General features: G+C 38.4%; 1 protein-coding gene across 1 annotated transcript; it reads left to right on the top strand.

The window, feature by feature from the left end:
* The first annotated feature begins 400 nt into the window (after positions 1-400).
* CCDC39 (coiled-coil domain containing 39) lies at positions 401-19,400 on the top strand. Its single transcript, XM_051626584.1, has 20 exons — positions 401-549; positions 1,008-1,127; positions 2,262-2,408; positions 3,469-3,627; positions 4,587-4,679; positions 4,761-4,889; positions 6,013-6,204; positions 7,750-7,853; positions 8,198-8,330; positions 9,643-9,837; positions 10,552-10,716; positions 11,984-12,121; positions 13,428-13,636; positions 14,928-15,048; positions 16,167-16,326; positions 17,200-17,306; positions 17,931-18,071; positions 18,210-18,389; positions 18,535-18,623; positions 19,253-19,400. Exons 1-20 carry the CDS (start codon positions 439-441, stop codon positions 19,398-19,400), a joined length of 2,841 nt encoding a protein of 946 aa, XP_051482544.1. The 5' UTR covers positions 401-438.
* The last annotated feature ends 683 nt before the right edge of the window (positions 19,401-20,083 follow it).

Raw genomic sequence — 20,083 nt, forward strand, 5'->3', positions numbered from 1 at the left:
TAACACCAGAAACCTGTTCAGAAACGGGACACGAACCGCGTACCCTCCGAGAAATCTACTGGGTGTTCTCAGCGGCCGGGGAGCTGCCCGTCCTGCCCTGACCAGGCCGCAGCCCGGCGGGAGGCCGTGGCGCGGGGCCCCGAGGTGCCGCCAGCGCCCTGCCCGCCGGAGCGGGGGACGGGCCCGCGGGCAGGAACCCCCGCGCGGGCGGTGCCGCAAGGCGGGCACCAGCGCCCGGCCCCGCACGCCCCAGCTCCGCGCCCCGCACCGCCCCTGCCGGGCTCCGCGCGCCTGAGCCGCCAACGGCCGCCGCGGGGCGGGGCGGGGCGGGGGCGGCTCCCGCCGCGGCTCCGTGCCCGGTTGCCCGGGAGCCGCCGTTGCTAACGAGCCCGGAGCCGCCGGGGCCGGCCGGGCCGAGCTCTCCCTGTGGCTGCCGCCATGGAGAGCGTGGGCAGGGGCTCCATCGCCTCCGTGCTGGCCGAGCTCCACTGGGACGATGGCTTCGCCGTCCCCGTGGCCAACGCGGAGAACAAGGCGCTGGAGGAGGAAGTGAGCGAGGGGCTGCGCCGGAGGGAGAGGCTCCCGCCCGCCGCCCCGGGGGCTGGGCCGAGAGGGAGGAAAACCCCTCGAGTTCTGTGGAGGGAAACGGGGAGCGGGGCCCTCGCCTTAAGGCGTGGGATCGCGGGCCTGCGGGGGCTGCGCGGAGCCGGAGCTGCAGCTGCAGCTGCCCCAGCAGCGCCCGGGGCCGCGGGGATCCCCGCCGCGCTGCGCGGCTGCGCTGGGCAGCAGCGCTTACCCGCAGCTCTTACCCGCAGCTCTTACCCGCAGCTGGGCTGCTGCCGTTGCCCTGTCTTCTGAAATCTCTCATTCCACGACTTTGGAGAAACGTAGTGCGTACTTCTTACACTTTTGGATCAGTAATTGCACTGTGACTATCTTTTTAAGTAGTTTCAGGTCACAAGCACTCAAGTAAAAGCAGTTAATTGAGAATTCTAACTTTTAAATAGCTGCAGAAGATGCAAAAAGAAAAAGCAGACATGCAGAATGAGTTGACTGACTGTGAAGAGCAAATAGAAGCAATGACATCTCATTTGAAAAACGTCAGACAAGAGATAAGCTTCTTTCAGGTAAATCACTACCTGTGGCAGATCCATTTTGTCAGACAGACTTGGAACCTGAGTATCTTTCTGTGGCTGCTATCCCTATATATTCTTTCAGCATAATTTGTCAGGCCATTATTCCAGGACTTCCACAGGAAACAACAGTTACACTATTTGATGTTCATTAGAAAGACCTTTAAAATTAAAGGGCTGGACCTAGAAGAAAGCCAAGAGGATAAATTTTAGAATTCTTCTTGAATGGGGACTTTTGAAGATGCTAAGAAAAAGCTGGTCAAGGAAAATAAAACATCAGTGTAGGTGAAAAACAAATGTACAGTCTTTGTAATGGTCAAGAGTTAGCTGTAGAGTGCTAATGAAGAGTTAATTCTTGGATGTGAAAAATGAACTGAGATGGTTAAGGTGTAAGTCTTTGCTTGCACTCCAAGTTAACTGGCCAAAATGGGTGGTTTACATTTCCAAAGAGTCTCAAGGCAATGCTGCACACCTTTCAGGTAAAATATCCTAGGTGAAAATGCCTGAAGAAATTTCCCTGCAGCTGAACAACTTATTAGTTCTTTGTGTGCTACAGTTGAGTTTTAATCTGCATATAAAGAGATGGCACACAATAGTCTCTGTTTAAGTGAAGCTTCTAGTTAGTAATGGATTTGTATTTTACAAGGAAGAAAACCCTTGTTGAGCCACTTTTATCAGAGAGACAACAGAGAGATAATGCTGTAGGCCAGGCTGTGTGATGTTCTGTCTCTTCACAAAACAATTCCATTTTTTTCTTTTGCTGTGCTTCCCGAGTCTGATGTAAAGCTGCTGGTGATGAAGAGATTAATATTTTGATTTTGAAAGATTAAGATTCTGAATCTTAGGTGAAATATCTTTGAATTTAGCTTTTAGGGCTATAAACAGTTGACCTGTGGATATCTGATAACAAGACAATGGGTGAGAGTGTTTGTGTATCTATATATATTGTAACACATGTATTTGAGATACTAAAATCCAAACAATAACGTTGTTCTGAAAGTTCTTATATTTACATGACAAAATCCTCTCATCTCTGACTTGGGATTTGGTTGTATGTAAAAAAAAAGGGGGTTTTGTTGGTGTATACCTCTTGTTTATTGTATAATGCTGAACTGTATTATTCTCTAGTCTCTTTACAAAGCCAAAGAGAATGAAATTGAAACTGAACAACACTTAAAAGCCCTTGCTGAGAGAGAACATGGACGTCTCAAAAGTGAGATTAAACGACTAGAAGATGAAATCGTTTCCTTAAGAGAAAAGAAAACCAGTCAAGAAGTAAGGTTTAAAGTTTTTTAAGAGAACACCCATATTGCAGTTAGATTTTATGATTTGTCCTCACTTGCACGAACAGAAATAATAATAAAAGTCAAGAATAGTTAATTATATTGAATAATACAGCTAGCTATACTGAATCTCACAAACTATAATAAATGACCTGGAGGTGCTTTTCCCTGTGTAGGTAAATTGAGTGACACTGAGAATCTCCTTGCATAGACTGGTCAAGACTTAGCACATAATAACTAGATATTGAAAGGCTGCCATTCTTAATGCTCTTAATGCCAGACACACCCACACATCCATATCACCATCTTGTTAATCCTCACAGGTATTTTCGTTATGGTTTAAAAATTAAACTGTTGGTGAAAGATCTTCTCCTTCTTCACATAAAAGAAACTTGGTGCATGATTTCGTGGTAAAAAATTTGCTTTGCATTAAAGAAAGTAATGTTATCTAATGCAGGTGTTTTTCTGCTTAATGGAACTGTCTCTTTTTCTTACTGCAAATAATTTAAATTCTGTTCACTTTTTTATTATTATTTGCTGTCTTCTCTTAAGTCCGTTCATAATCTCCAGTCTCTCAGAATGAGTAGCATGATGAAGAGATCCCTGCGATTCACCTGGATCCATTTGTGTCAGGAAGACACTTCAGTCATGTGGGGCCATTTGTAAATTGATATGCAGGAGAAGGATCTAAGAACAGGGTCTTAGTGTTTGGGGGAAAAAACTTTACCCTAAGATGCCTCACATCAGTTGATGATGTGGAATAAATATCCCACCTATAGGTATATCTCGCCAGAAGCTGACTTTTCTGTTGCACATTATTTGCATTTTAAGTATGTGATAAATTTATGTCTTGTTTCTTCCTTAAGACCAGGATGGGTATTGGCAGTCCTCAAATATAATACACAATTAACAAAAGGAAAACTAGCAGTTCTGTTGAGAACAAGATGTTTGTGAACTTATTACAGTAGCTTGACCTGGTTGTTTCAATTACTATTCAAATAAAATATTAGACATTTAATATTAACCCTTTAATTTATCTCTGATTTTATTAGAATACTGTAAAAGAATCCACGAAGAAATTGGAAAACTTAAAAGAACAGATGAACTGTGATGAGCAAGTTCTGGAGAGCTGGATAAAGGAAATGAATTCTAAAGACAATGATACTATGGCAATCCAGAAGTACACACGACAAGATGAAGGGAAACTAAGAGTAAGCAGACATTGCAGCAGGTTTCAGAAACAAATCAGAGAACAATTTTAGCATTTGAAGACTTTGTTATCAAATCAAGTAAGATAGAGAAATATGTTGTACAACAGCACTTTTAACCCGGTTTCTGCTGAGCACAACAATGCAATTCCATAGGAGGTTAATTTTAAAGGTCAGAGGTAACAGGTTATATAAAAGGTAAACAGCATAATTGAAGACATGGATTTGTTCATCTGGGTAAAATCCAAGTTGGAGCTTTTCTGAGAAAGTGCTCAAATAGGTAATAAAGTCTAGAAGACAGTGCCACTGACTTAAGAGAGGAGTTTGTTCAAAAAACTCCTGCCAAAGGTGGACAAAGAATGTAGATTGTCCCACTAGAACTGAATTTGTTAATATTACTGAGAACAAAGTATGGCTATTTCAGTAAAGCTGCCTGGAATAATGACATATGGTATAAACAGACACTCCAGTCACAAGTTTAGCCTCTATAAGGGTTAGTTTTCTAGTATCATAATTTAGAGGTAAGTATCCCTATTAATATTTGTTTGAGCTTTTAAATACAGGGAGGAGAAGATTGAATTTTTTACTCGTTAACTACTTAGCCCCAAAACTGTAGCTTACACAGCCAGTCTTCCTGACATCCTTTATGTCAGCAAGTCACACAGCATAGTAGGAATAGTAAAGTGAAAAGCTGGTGCTGAGGACACCATGTACACATTTATACATGGTGGAGGGCTACTCTGGCCTAGCTCCAGTCTGTCCCAAGGGATGACAAAGAGCTAAAGGCCTCTTGTATGACCACAAATTTGGGAAGCTACAATCTCAAGGGTTTTGTTCTCTAAAACACAGTAAAATAGATGTCTCTGTATTTTCACCCCTAATTACAGCAGAGCTGTAAGAATTTATAAGACGTTACAGATTTATTTTCAAATGAATTATATTTTTGCATCCTATCATTTTAGGCATTAACCCTTCAAGTTGAAAAGTTGACCACGCAAGCAAACCAGAAGCGCAGAGCTCTTGATAGGGAGCTCACAGAAACCATAACAGCTCAGGTTTGTGCTTAAGCTTCTAGAGATCTTGTTCTCTATGAAATGTTTAAAAACAGAATCATGGGAGTGCTGTCTGTTAAACAGATGGAGCTTGACAGGACAGCTGAAGATCTCCGCCAAGCTCATCAGGAAAGGCAAGAAGTCATCAGGCAGTGGGAGAACACAATACAGCAGATGCAAAAAAGAGATCAACAGATTGATCACTGTGCTTTGGTAAAACTGCTATAACTGATCCATAGTTCAGCCTCCTTTTCCATCTATAATATTGATAGGAATTTTGGCCATTGTATGTAGAATGATTGGGTCTTTTCTATGTTCAGGCTTCTGTTTCTGTTTACCTCTGTATTTTATTAAGGTGTTTCGAAGTTCAGATACTACTGAAATAGTGATTTTGAAAGCAGTATCTCAGTGTAAATAATGGTGCTCTGCTTGATACTACACAAGGTTTAATTCTCAGTCTCAAGGTAAAATGCAAAGCAGACCAGTTTCAGTATTTTCTGTGATCTAAGAAGGAACAATATAGCGTGTTATTTCTTAAGAGTGTAAGGACAGTTAACTGCAGAGAGGGAATTCTGTGTCTGGGATGCAACAGAAAAAAAAGAAAATGGAGCATTTATTATAGAAGGAATTAACATTGCTACTTCTATGAACAAATGCATGCCTGGCGTTTATGTCAGAATTATGATAAATAATCAAGGTGAAAATTGGTCCTTAAGTACATTCTTGAGAGAAGGAACAGTCCTCTTCTAATCTCAGAAATATCCTGTTGGGTGTTATGAGTTAGTATTCATTTCTAAAAGAGAGAAACTTTGGTTTTGACAGTGTCTTATGCAAAGATGCTGCAATGGCAAGAGGTACAAATAGAGTATATTTTACCATGGCTTTGTCAGAAGAAGGGTGAACTCCTCAGAAGGTTCTGCAGGGCAACAGAGCAGATACACCAGAAAAAGCCTGAAGGATCAGTGTAGAGAAAAATTTTAAACAATGTTTTTTTTTTGAAGGGGAGGAAAGATCATTATTATATGTACAGAAAAGCTCTACCTAAATCCTTAGCTCTGCTCGTATTTTCCTGCTGAAAGAATATCAGGTTTGTTATGTTGCCCATATGGGTGTTAGGTCTATGTATTTTGCAAGGATACAATCCAAAACAATTGCAGTATTTGGTGTTGTGATGTATTAGTATAAGTCAAGAATAAGATAAGAATGATGTGGTAACAGCTATCTCTCACACCAAGAGGAGCAATCTTAACAGCAATCTATTTTCTGGTTCTACCCTTTATTAATCTAACCCATCTTAACTAATGCAAGCAAATCTAAAATGTTTTCATCCTGATAGCTCATAGCAGAGATAAAACAGGAGATCAGGAATAAAGAAATTGTGCTGAAAGAGAAGACTTCCTTTTTGGTAAATGAAACTCTTAATAATCTGGAATATGAAAAGAAAATTTCTTTGGCTGAGCGGGAAGCTGCCCGGCTCCGAAATGAGTATCAGAAACAGGATTCTTACAGAGTTCAGCTGCAGGATGAGGTAAGGATGACCAAACAGTTCAGAAAATCAGACTGAAAATAACTTTTAACCCTAACACTCGACTAGATGGAGGAAATACAGGAATAGCATTTGGTTTTCTCTGGTTTTATGCTGGATTCTTAATAGTTCGACACTATTTCTGCTCTTCTTGGTCTACTGATGATTATTTGGATCTGAACTCTCAACTTAATCCTTTCATTGATAGTGCTGAAAATACTTGTATTCTCTGTTGTGTTGGTATAAAATGGCTTAATTTTCTCTTAAATGATGAAACACTATTATGTGTTTCAGGAGGCATGTCTTGCCTTCAGCATATGTAGACTACAGTACTGTATAAGATGAGCTAAATCTCCTCCAGATTCCAAACAATTCCTATCCTGTGCTCTCCGAAGTGAGTGTTGATGGTCTTGTATTATTGGTTAAAATTCTTGAAAAAATGCCAAACATTTTCACAGGGCTTTCTAATCAAGGGGCAGTAGGATAGGGCTGCCCTGAGAACAGGCCATCCTTGAAGCTGTCAGTGTGTACTATGTTATTTATATTTAATCTGCACTTAAAGCTGAGTAAGTTTTCTCAAGAAAATGGTAACACTGGCCTAGTCAGCAAGCTGGGTGAAATTTAAAAAACCTGCATCTGCTGTTGCCTTAAGTTTGAATAGCTTTTCTGTAACAGGGGGTTTGTAAATTGATACCCTAATTAAACTCTAGGTAGCTCAAACAAGGAGTAGGCTAGTAGATTACCCTATAATTCAGGCAAACTTGAGTTCACAGAATTGGTAGGTTTTAATCTCCAAGGTGTGAGATTATTGCTTGGTGTTTTTCACAATTAATACTACCTAAGGTGACAATGAGAACAGTCTCCCATTATTAGGTGTTAGAACACCTGTGCCATGCAAGTGAGAAACAAGGAAGGAAGCTGACTGACTGTTCAGCTGACAACTTGTGACCTCCCAGTTGCTCATTCGGGTACAGAGAGAGACCTGCTATAGATCCTTCATAAGGTTTCTTCATCTGTGAAAGTGAAGACAATCCCATTATTTAGTGATACTGTGAAGACTAACAAACTACTGATTGTCAAGTATTCCTATCCTGTTTAATGAGCGTATGCTGGCATGTCTTTTTTACCAAATTAAACATCTGTGTATTTTTGTCACAGAGTTCCCTTATCTTAATCAAACTCATTTTATGTACCCAACAAAGTTTGAGTTAGCAGTATTTAGTAGATACAGAAGAGTTCCATGCTTACAAAGAACCTCACCAAAGTCAGCTGTGTGCTATAAAACCTTGGTTCCACTTACACAGATGCTGTTGGGCAAGAGCTGCAGCCTGCAGCACCTTCATCATTCAGTCTGGATTTTAAATTATGAAATATTTTTTCCCCAGTTTTCAGATTATGTAAATTAGATTTACACCACCTCATAATTTGCAACACTTCTCATTTGGAAAGCACTGAATATTTTCCAATAAATAGGTCCCTTCTAATTTTAAATATCTTAACATACCACAGTAAATAAGAACTTGATTGCTCCATGTTGTAATTTATTAGCTGGATGCTTTGAAATCCACCATGGACAGAACTACTTCTGAACTAGAGGCTTCGAGAACACAAGTAACAAATCTGAAGAAAGAAATTCAGAAAAAACAAACCAGGTAAGAAGCAGACGTTTAAAAATATCATTTGTAAGGATTAGTAATGTAATCAGACCCTTGAGCTAGTAAAGAATCTTAAATGATGATGATTAAAGCCTCTAACTTTCTGGTTACTTCATGTCCTGAACCTGAGCACAGTTTCTGGCTCAGGGCAATTTAGGAAATGTTCCCATTAATCCCTGTTCTTAAAAGGCACCAAAAAATCAGTTAGGGCCTTGTTTATCATTGGGTAAGGGTTGGCCTGCTTTATTAGGCAGCTGCTCAGTTAAGGTATGCTGCTTGGTTTTGGCAGTGTTGTGTATGCAACATACATTTAATTTGTTACATTCTGTAATTTTGTTTAGATTAAGCTTTCTTAAAGAAACAAATGCAAGTCTTGCCAATAAACTGAAGCTTGTGACTGAGGAGACACTCAGTGCAGAAGACAAAGCTTTGAGGATGGAAGAAATAGTAATGGAAAGACAAAAAATTGTGAAGGTAAAATGTTTTTCGTGGTTTCTGCAAATGAGGATTCATTTGAATTTGCAAGCTCTGTCTAGAAGAAACATTTATGGCTTGAAATGGAATGTCATTATTAATATGACATGTAGCTGTTTCATCAACAGTGAACAAAGGTGCAAGTGCGTATGTCAGTTATCTGTGCTGGGAAAACTGTGGATGAAAATAAGTGGTCCTAGTAACTCAGAAGATGGTGTCCCTACATATTAACATAGGAAGCTGGAACTGTCATTGTACAGACCGGACACAAACCCAGTATTCTGACTGGATCCGTGCTCTGAGCAGGGCCTTTACCTCTGGCATCCACTAAAAGCTACTGACAGCTTTTTGGCTAGATGGAAGTAACAGTTATGTACTAGAACATTGCACAGTCATGTTTTGCTTCTGTTCTGTAACAACAGTGAAAAATTTGAAAATCTTGCATATTGCTTAGCTGTTTTGGAGCTGATGTTTCCAAACATTCCATGCTATGACCATGCTAAATGAGCAGGAAATAGTGTGCTGAATGGCCTGAGGTTGGGAAGGTGTTTGGTGATTTGGGTGGGGGTGTGGAAGGAGGGAAGGAAAGAATAGTTTGTCTTCTGTGTTAGGGTTATAAAAAGAAAATAATCTCAATTTTGTTTGTTTTCTGTACATTTCAGGTTACTTGAAATGTTCAGCATTGTCTTACTGTAACAGACCATACTTATACCTTATTTCCTGCACCGATTTGGGTGCTCATGGCAGGTCACCCCTGAGAATAAGGAAGAGATTTTAAAATGTGCCATTGATTTTTCAAACAAAATTATTCCAATTTACATAAACACACATATGAACATACATGTGCATACACACAGAGTTACAAGTCTTAATGAGCCATTGAAAAGCTTTGTATTCTATTTCTCCAAATATTTACATATACTAAAAGCAATGAGGAGGGGGTTGGGTTTTTTTTTAAAAGGACGACAGGAATTTAGTTTTCTGAAAGGCTGAAAAGAGTTGTGTTCCCACAGTGGGGAAAAAAAACAAAGTCATGTGATAGCAGGGTAGGATCCAAGTTTAAAAAGAAATGAAATTATATTCTCTTTAAGTCAAAGAAAAAAAGAGAAAAAAATGCACATTCTTTTCCATTTAAAGACTTTTCTTGCCAATAATTTTGATGACCTATGAGATTCTGTGTTCATATTAATGGATATAGTATTGACACTTTTTCATCCTATCTATGATTAATGAGGGCAATAATTCCTCAGAAATTACTTATGTGATTGATTACTAATTAGTTCTCACTACTTAGTGATTCATTTGCCACTAGGAAAAAGAAAAAGAACTACACCAGTTAAAAGAAGCACTTTCCAAGAAGACTCAAGAGTTCAAGGAGCAGAAAGAAAAGGAGAAGTGTGTTGCAGCAGAAATTGAGGGACAGCGAAGAGCAATGAAAAATCTGAAGAGTCAACTGCAGCGACTTGATGTAGATGCATTAAAACAACAAGAATTAATATATAACCAGGTAAAAGATGAAAGTACCTTTATACTATGATTGTTTACTGGGTCTAATGAGAGTAAATTGCTTGAGCTCTGTCATTTTTGTCAGCATCTTACCATTTTTGAAATGCCATGCAGTAGAATTTGAAGTCTGCATTTATTTCTGTCTCTAGATGCATGGATGAAATTGAAGTAACTGAAACTTGCAAGAGTAACATGTCCATTATGCACTTGTGTATGCAATTATTTTTTGGATCTGCTGCTTTACCACTAATTTCTCAAATCACTTCTTCACTTTGATCCCGCCTGAATCACAGACACCTCAGGGTAAATGTTTAAAGCAATAGAAGAGGTACATGCCAAAATCCTGTTACTTACTAATTGGATTTTGTGCATATTTCCTATGCATCACTTTGAAAATTTGTTCTTTTACATCAGCACCCACTGGTAACAGCAAGATGGCAAGTCCTCTGTCAGCCTCCCTGCAGCAGGTTGTGCTGAGTATGCTTTGTTATTCCTCTAGAAGATTACTCCTGAACCATCACTGCACGTCAGGCATCTAAGAATATTTTGCTAATGAGGACTATAAGCCATCAATTATTATAAAACAATAGCTTAATTGGGTGCCTGTCCTAAAGCAAACATTCAGCTCCAAGTTAATATCCAGTGTTTTGGCTTTATAGGAAGACTATAATTGATTATCTCAAACTATTAATTATCTTTAAAATTACTTTAACAGGATATTTATATTCAGCAAGTGCAGAGACGGCTGTCACGGTTAGAAGGGGAGGTTAATGCTGATGAAAAACAAATTTTGGAAGCAAAAATTGCTGAACTTAAGAAAGCCTTACAAGAGAAGAAAAATACTTGTGATCTTTTAAAAGCGCAGCACAGGAAACTTCAGGTAATTTCCTTAGAATACCAGGTTGACTGTGTAACATCTAGAAACCTCAGTGGATTAAGTAGATTGGGCTTTAGTAATTAATACATTGGTATCAGATTATAAGATTCCTGAACTTTGCATTAGCCCATGTGGAAAATGTCATACATTCCTTGTATCTTCCAGAAAAATGGGTCATTAATGCGCAATTAAGACACCTTAGCATGAAGACAAGCAGTGGGATGTTGGAAAGGCAAACTTAGCTTTCATTGCAAGATGTGACTGACTGCTTACAGTGTCTGAATTCATCTTTAGGACCATGTAGAAATAGAATGTTATTCTGTGATGCTACTGTGTACCAAGTAACATGACTCAAGTGAAAGTACAGTATTTGAGTTAGTTGACCCCATCCTGATGTAGAATTCAGAAATACTGTTTTTCTGTGAGAATTTTGCATATACATGCTTGTTCTCCAGTCTTCAACTATGTAGTGACTGTCTGTAATTCTATAAAAGAAAATGCACTGACCTTTCCTGTAGATCTGAACCAGTCAGTTATTCTGCAGCCAATTTATCATTTGTATTACTTTTCAGAAGAAATGTATTCATTAATGAGCTACATTTTAGCACATTTAAAAACCTCTTTTCAAAAAGAAACTATGCAAAGACAAAAGTCAGGTTTTTTAATAAAACATAACAACTACATTCTCAAAATGATAGTTAAGAAAAAAATTGATCAATTGAGTGAAAGGAAGAAACTGCTTATAGAAGAGGCCTTTAACTGGAGATCCATGCAATAACAAGGCTTAATGTTGGGCAACTGGTGCCCACAGTTTGGTTTTGAAGAGATGCAAAATTTGAGCCTTGGGTGTAATCAAACACTGAAACACACCTCCAGGAATTTATTCTTACTCTGGAGTGTTACCAAAGACAGATGGTTTTATGAAGACAAAGTACTAGTATCAAAGTCATGGTCAGACACAGCAGGAGATTTTTTTATCTAGACCAAAAGATGTGATTGTATTGGAATTTCCTGACTGGCTGAAAGATCCATATTGTATAAAGAACAATGACTGCACTCCAAATAAAACAATGACATTAATATTGCAACAGCACTCTGCATGAGGACTCCTGCAGTGCTCTAGGCACTGTTTGCAGAGCAGCAGATGGACACAAGAAGATTATAGTTCCTGGTTCCAGAACTTCAAAAGATCTAATTTAAAATTAACTGGTAGCTTTTGTTGCATCCTACATTTGCCAAAATAAATTAAATATAACTTGTTTGGAAACAGAGTGATGTCAATTTAATCAAGAGAGAAATGGCTAAGACAGGAGAAGAAAAGGATGGCTTAACGACCAAGATAAAGGAACTAGAACTCTTCAATGACAGATCAGATAAGGAGTTAAAAAAAGCTAAAGCCACTAAGCAGGTACAGTATTTTTTTGAAATTTTGCTAATACAGCAAATACAGTTTGTTTCAAAACACATAAACTCATGACTTGACATGAAGTCTGTTGTGTGCCTCCCACAGTGCTACATCATTATATTTGTAAGAACCCTCTTTGTAGTTTCTTGACTTTCACCTTCCTTCCCAAACTTTGAAGAAATTTTCATCACTATTATCTTACTAGACAAAATATTGCTTCTCCTCTGTATACAGCATAAAGTTTGTTGGGGCTATCAGTTTAATCACACATTACTTGCACCACAGTATTTACCTGGTCAGTGTTTTTTTTCTGAGAACAGTTGCCTTTACAATATAAAGTATATTTACTGTTCAAGGACATCTTTACCTAGCTGTGAATTTTTGTGCCAAATCTGTGATGCCAGCTAGCAAATGTGGCTCAGTTTTGTTATTGAGAGATTTTTTCCAGCAGATGGCTTGGGTCTCTCTATATTCAAATTTAAGGAATGAAAAATAAAATGGAAGTTCTCTTGTTTTGATAAAGAGAAACAAACAGTTCCAAACCTTCTAATTACTTCTTTTCTGCAATAAGCTTTTGCATTCCCAAAGGAAGCATTAAGGCAGTAGAAGAATACAGCGTGTAAGTAGCAGGAGCAGTTTTGACTTAACTGGTGCACTTACACCTCAATAAAAACTCTCCCTAACTTGGGACTTCTCTTTGGGGATGACATTCTGGGGAAGAAAAGAAAGAAGCTGATGGCAAACTTGGAGAAAAAATAGTGCAGAGTTCGGGATCCATAAGATTTTCTTTTTTTTTTAATGATTCAAAGTGTGTGTGGGCTCATAAACTTCACCAGTTGCTCCTTTTCATAAGCTTTGGTCTATCTGAATTTGATCATAGAACAAGATGATTTGTAGACCTACAGAATCTAGAACATATTCCAAGACAGTTAGAATGGTTCAAATGAGATATTAACTGCTTCAGAAAGTTCCTTGAAAGGTCTGCTTAACTTCTATGAAACCTCTAAATAAAAAAAAGGGTTGTAGCTGGAAAAGTCTAACAACCCATAACTCAGTCTGAATTAGAAAGTCTGATGAATTTGTGTAAAACCTTTCAGGAAACAACCTCCCCCTGTCTCACTCACCATGTAAACTGTTAGCAAATGAGAAGGTGAGAACATTTTAAAATGCAGAGCAAAATTAGTCTCACACTTGAATATACATTAAATATAAAATAATGGAGGCTTTATAAAATTATTAACTTATTAACTGTTATAAATGGCCTGTCTTTTGAAAAAAGATTTCTTGAGACCTTTTTGGTGTTTATTAGGAGATGATGGTTGAAGAGAATCTCTTAAAACTAGAGTTGAACCGTCTTCAAGATATTCTGCGTGACAAGGCAGAGAAAGTTCAGACAGTGGAAAAACAAAAGTTGGAGTTAAATAAAGCCATAGCACAAAGAACTGAGGAAATTAGGATTCATAAGGCAATGCTGGATTCCCAGATAAGACTTGAGGAGCGGGAAGTGCAACACATACGGTAACTCTGTTATGAATTAAACTTGTAACTTGTACTGAATACATTTTATATGGGGACTTACTGAAAAAGAGAAGTGTTTTACCCAGTTTCTCCAGTTAGAGAAAGTGAAGATGAAAGAACTCTTGCTCAAAGTTACATACTGAGACAGCTGAGGCTAGCAAGGGATCCCTTCTCCAAAATGCAGCCTACAGTTTTAACCACTTGGTGGACAAAAGATGACTGTTTCTTCTGATAGAGTTGAACTCACAGAGAGGAAACCCCAGTTGCAGACATCTTTTTAAAGTAAATGGCACGAGTGTGACCCTGCATTTTTCAAAACAATTAGGAAATGTGAAATCATATGACTGGAGGTATGACTAAATATTTTAAATGGAAAAGTTAAAGAGGGTTTACTCCCAACTGTTTGATAAACTTGGAATTTCTTTGACTAATTCACTAAGTCTGTTTTGTTTGGGTTTTTTTTGTTGTTCGGGGTGGTTTGGTTTCTTTGGGGTTTTCCCCTCCCTTTTAGCAAATGAGCTCTCCGTTGTGCACCCTGTATAACATGAAATCTTCTGAATTATGTATGTTCCCTCTGACAAAGCAACCACATATGAAATTACTTTTCCCTTCTATAACAATCAGTGTGAAGTATCTGAGACAGTTTTAGCCCTAAAATCCCTGTATCTATCTCCAGCCAAAAATCAACACTGCAGCAGCTGAACTGCTGATGTCTGGCAGGCTTTTTATTCACTCCTCTGCTAACCACACCCCACACAACAGGAAATTAGAGTGATTTAGTGTGACTGGAGTTTAAATGCTCACTGAGGGTGCAGACTATGTGGCTTTTTTCCTTTGATAATTACATAGCTAATTGATACTTCCATGTAATTTGATTTGGGGTTGTTGCCTACTGTTGCTGACGCTCGTCTAGTAATGGCAATATTAAGATAGTATCAGCAGGGGGCAGCTTGGCATTTAAATCCTACAGCTGCACAAACCTTTAAAAATGTTTGGGGAGGACTGTGACACAGCCTCTGAGGACACAGGGATCTGGAGTATGAATATAGATTTGACTCAGTTTAGAACTGCAAAACAAGTGTAGCTAACCAGAAAAATGGATGATTTGGACTGGAAGAACAGTAAAAGGAACAAAAAACAGTAGCAGCACAACTGCTTCCCTGCCTACCTCCTGGTATGTGTGCATGCTGTTGAAATAACACCAGTAATTTCATTTGCTATAGCAAGAACTGCCCACAAGACACTACCAAACACTTTCTCAACCTGTTTATTTTTTCCTCAAATAAACCAGTGCTAAACTTCAAGATCGCCTAAGTAAAATTGATAGACTGAAATGCAGGTACAAAGTTCTTACTGCTGGCTTGATGCCACCTGAAGAAGAGGAAGAACCTCCTATCTACTATCTAAAGAAGGTATTTTATTAACATAATTCATTATAATTCAAGTATTTGTGCTATGGATTTCCCTGGGCTCTGTTCAAGTATCTAAGACAACCTCCTTGCCTACTGTTTACTTTCAGTCCAATTGTTTTACATTAGCTGACAATATTAGTTACTTAAATGATACAGTGATTTCACATGAATCTCCATAGTCAGTTCTAGTGTCAGTAGAGCTTTAGTTCTGAATAGTTTGAAAATTTTCACTTCAGTGCTCATTAATGTACATAGACACAAGAAGTCACATGGTAATCGGCTGTAAATGGAAAACTTCATCCCAGTCTCACACAATCTTATTTTTAAGTATTATTTAACTTATTTTTAAGTTATTTTTCAGTATTTATTTAACCAGATGACATTTACACCTTGAAGAATGTCAACTTTCTCCTTTTTGCCTACTCAACTTTTCATCGAAAAAAAACAAACCTGCAAAAAACCAACACCCTTTATCCACGATGCAATACCCTGACTCTGGAACAAACATCTCTTCTTTTTCATCTCCACAAATTCTCTAATTTCCTGTTCAAGCAAAATGTTTTTAGCTGCCATTTTGGATCTGAAGTCCATCTTTTTCTCATTAAGTGTTAAATTTCATAACAATGGTATTTCTGCTGTTTATTGTGAGATCCAGCACAGCAGAAGACCCTCAATAAATCCCTGTGGTCACTCTGGGTGTATTCCCTCTCCAACTATGAACACTTCTCACCATATCAGATTTTCTGAGGGCTATAGAAAACCCCTCCCTTCACCAGCTGTCTGTGTTCCTTAAATCTCATTGACCAAATAAGACTTTCAAGTGAGTAATTCTGAGACAAACTGGCTACTGCTAATCAGGTCTTTGTGAGCACAGATGGAGTAGCAGATACCTAGAATGAAATGCACACGGATTAAATACTTGAAAGAACTTCCAATACTGTAAGTAACCACACCTTCCAATTACCTAGTAACTCAAATCTCAGTTCAAGCCTGACAACACAGATATAAGCATCATATCTGCCTAGGATTTTAAGTTCTCAATAATGCAGGTTTGTTTTTTTTTTCTGGATAATTTTCCTAATATTTTCAGTCACCTAAAATATGAGTTTTATTTTCAGGCTGCACGGGAAAAGGAAATACTTCAATGTAAACGTCTTGATTTAGATACAAAGATCTGCAAAGCTAAAAAAGAAATTGTAGCTCTGGAAAATACTTTGTGCATTATTAATAACTGCAACAGCAATTACCGAAACTCTTTCAAGGCAGTCGCTGAGACAAGTATGTGAAACAGAAATTGCTATTTGCCCTGTGAGTTATGGGTGATGGTGGAACCCAGGGATATAGTGAGGAAATTCCATGGTACAAAAGAAGTAATCTCCAAGACAGACTAAACTGATAGTAGCAAAAGGGAATGTAATTCACATGCTACTGTCAATAGTTCAGCAGAGTAAGCACAGAATAAAGTGCAGTAAGGCATAATTAACTAATCTTTACATGTTTACATCTGATACATGTTAAAATCTCTAAGCCTCTATCAGTTTTGTGAACAGTCATTAAGTAGGAGTGTGCGGAAGAGGCAAAAGCATGAAGATGACTACTGGGGGAAAAAAGTGGTGCCCAGGAGAAAAGAGTGCTGCTGAAGCACTGAGCTCTAGTGGGTACAAGTTTGCGTAGTACAAAAACCCCTGCTTTCTCTGTAGTGCTGCATCACACACAGCTACTAATTCCAATTACAGAAGCAGAACTGCCACTGCTGCCCTTCTCGTGGTACACTGAGCCAGCTGGGGCATAAAACTGTGCCTGGAGCAACTACCCAAGCAGCTTAGATTCATGTGCTGTAGTGATGAAGACCAACCCCTAGGCTACACCATCATCACTGTCTATCAGATCCAAGGGGTTAAGCCAAATTAGTAACCTGTCATCTGGGGAAATTACGAGGAAGAATAAAAGTTAAACGGCAATATTTTAGTGTAGTGTCACAGCAGATTTTAAAATATGGGCTACCTAACTACAAATTTTTAGATACTGGAGATGCCTCAGAATTCTGGAAAATACAGTAATACTCAGTGATGCAACTTATTTTGAAGTGAAAATTGAGTTGTATGCACTGCTTGTCCAACATTAATGCTGCCTCATTGTTTGGGATCGCAGGTGAGGAGTATAAGGAAATACTAAAACTAGAGGAGGAGAAAAGGGCTGTTGATGAAGAACACAGAAACAAGCAAAGACGGATCAGGGAACTTCAGGAAGATATCCAGGTAGGCAAAAGTTCCAGTCAAAAAGGCAAGGCTGCAGCATGTATCTAAATCGTAGTGAAAGAGGAGGAAATTCTCTTTCTGTAGCCAGATGGTTCAAAATTCCAGATGTTCTTTTCTGGCATCTAGGAAAACACACTGTGCAGCATACCCCACAGTACTGTATCATCCTGCCCAGTGCTGCAAAGATTAAAAGCCACACATCTTGTGTCCTAAGGGATCTAGGCTCCAGTTTTTTTCTAGGAGAACATACTCTGTTTTATTAGCCTTAATTGTGCTTCAGTTTAAATGGTATTACTTTTACTAAAGAAAGCCAAGTAAATCCTTTGTAGATGCTACTCATGGGCACATCTGGAAATACACACCTATAACTTCAATAGTAGTACCTTCCAAGTAATTTTTTAAAGATTCTTAAATCACCTGGTGGTCTCTTTATCCAGGTATTTATCTACTAAATAGTCTGACAGGTAAAAAGTTTTGAATTGAGTTATCATTAGTACTAATTGCTCAAGCTACATTTATAAACAAGTAGTAGTGATAACAGACCCTCCCACAAAGTAATATGGAAAGTGAAAGGATATCAGAACTGCTCTATAAACTAAAACTATTGTTCAAATGAATTTGCAGAGCATGGAAAGAAATGTTGATCTAGTACTGAAGAAGAAGGCCCTTCTCCAAGAGCAAAACAAGGAAAAACAAGCTCTTGTTTTGCAGCTGAACAAAGACATTGAAGAACAGAAGCTAAAACTAGAAAGGGCTATAAAACAGGTCTGTATATTCACTAATGACAATGTAACTGTAAAGACACTAGCATGGTTGAAACCAACCAATGTAAATTTAGCAGAATAGTGGAGAAGTGTTGTATTTTCATCATGGTAATGCTTTAAAAATAATTTGTGTTAAAAGTGTTCCAGACTATCCAGAGAAATTCGGTCTCTGAAGAAAACTAAAACAGAAACTCAGGAAGAAAGAGACATTGATCTTCGTGACTTGAAGAGCTTCAAAAAAAACATCGATAAATTGTTAGCTGAGGTTCTAGAAGCAAATCCTGATTTAATTACACCCTTTCAAATGTACTTTAAACAGGTGAGCTTCCAGTTAAGTGCCACAAAAATCCTGGTGCTTTCAACATCTCTTCAACTACAAAGGATTAGAAACCCTCCTGATATACCCAGTCCTATTATACAACACTTAAGTCAATTTTTTTTTTTTTTCCTTCCAAATTTTCTAGGCCAATTTAGAGCTTCCTAGAGTTGCTTCTGCTGGTAGTAGTCGAAGTTCTCGAGCACCATCCACACACGGCTCAGGAGCTTCTACCCCGTAAGTGCCAGCACTGTTGTTTTGTTTGTTGGTTGGTTTTAAAGTCAAAACCACCAAAATTAGTCCTTAAATGACAGAATTCCTCACTCCTGAAGGTGTTCTCAATCTCATCTCTACTTCCTGAACACTCTATCAAAATGTTCTCCTTATATTGTCCCACTAAGTTTGCTAGATTTTCTACCATAGAATTAAGTTTGCTTCAGCATCACAGTTTAAACAAAAACAGTAATTACATAATTTCATTGACTTTTGCTAACTGTGCTCTAATGAAGAAGTAGTTTCACACTGTAAAAGCACAGGTTTGAACTCCAGCCACATTTTGCAGTTGGCAGTGTGAGCTCCCTTTCCTATAAAATAAGGCAGGCAGACATGTATTACTGATCCTTTTCCCCCCCCCATTCAACATATCTTCAACTAATCATGGATGTAGTATGTTGAATCAGTTCTGCTCTAGCAACATTCCCACAGGTTACTTAAATGATTAGTGTTAATGCCTACCAAGATCTTTGTAGGGGATCTTCCCTGGAGTAAACACTGCTGCTGGGTGGCTTTATTGTAAGCCACCATTAGAAGCTCTATTTGAGATATAGGAATTTCTGTATGCTGATGAGTAAATTTTTGTCTTTCAGATCCTGCAGAAGCACAAGGTCAGGCTCTAGTCAGACTTCACTCAAAGTCATAAATCTGAGCTTGCCTACCAGCCCTGAAGCAGCTGCTGTTGGCTCAGAGCCACCCAGCAAAGCAAGCACCTCTGCTGTTTATGAATGCAAAAAATAGCCTTAAGGAATCTTTTGAAGGCCACGCTAAAGGCTTCACTCTAGTTAGGACTTCTTAATTTGTTAATCTGTTATTTCTTTAACAAGGTCTTTGCATTAACTTAGTCTTAGCATTAATTTATGTCAGAAATGTATATTTTGACTTTCTTCTACAGTATGCAAGAAATGATCTAGAAGTGTTAAGCATATGCTTTACAGAATAAGATGAAGTAACCTTTACATTACTTCATCATTTTACTGTTAAAAAACTAAAGATAGGCAAAACCCCTCAAAAGTTACTAATTCACTTATTTTATAATGAAAAATAGTTATGTTAAAGCCATTAATTCTTGCAAACTGGCATCTTCATTGCTGTCAAAATAGACTGTATTGCAACAACTCAGGAAAGAAAGCATATGCTTCATTTCAAGATCAGCCTCGACTATTTATCATACGGTCACCTCAGATCGTATCTTAATTGAACAATGACAGTGTTTGATGACAGTCAGTGAAACTCTACTTTTTCTATTCAAAACTACAAAGGACCTCTTTTACAACTGGCCTCTATCTATGGAATTGTTTGGAAAACTTGCAGCTGAAGTACAACTGGCATTCTCTAGTCTGCCAGATAGTAGCACCTTAGCATCTTCTGCCAGCCATCTTTGGAGATCTCACTGTAAACAGAGCACAACTTTTTCCACAGCA

The sequence above is a fragment of the Apus apus genome, chromosome 8 (genome assembly GCF_020740795.1).
Source record: "Apus apus isolate bApuApu2 chromosome 8, bApuApu2.pri.cur, whole genome shotgun sequence".
In the NCBI taxonomy this organism is placed as follows: domain Eukaryota; kingdom Metazoa; phylum Chordata; class Aves; order Apodiformes; family Apodidae; genus Apus; species Apus apus.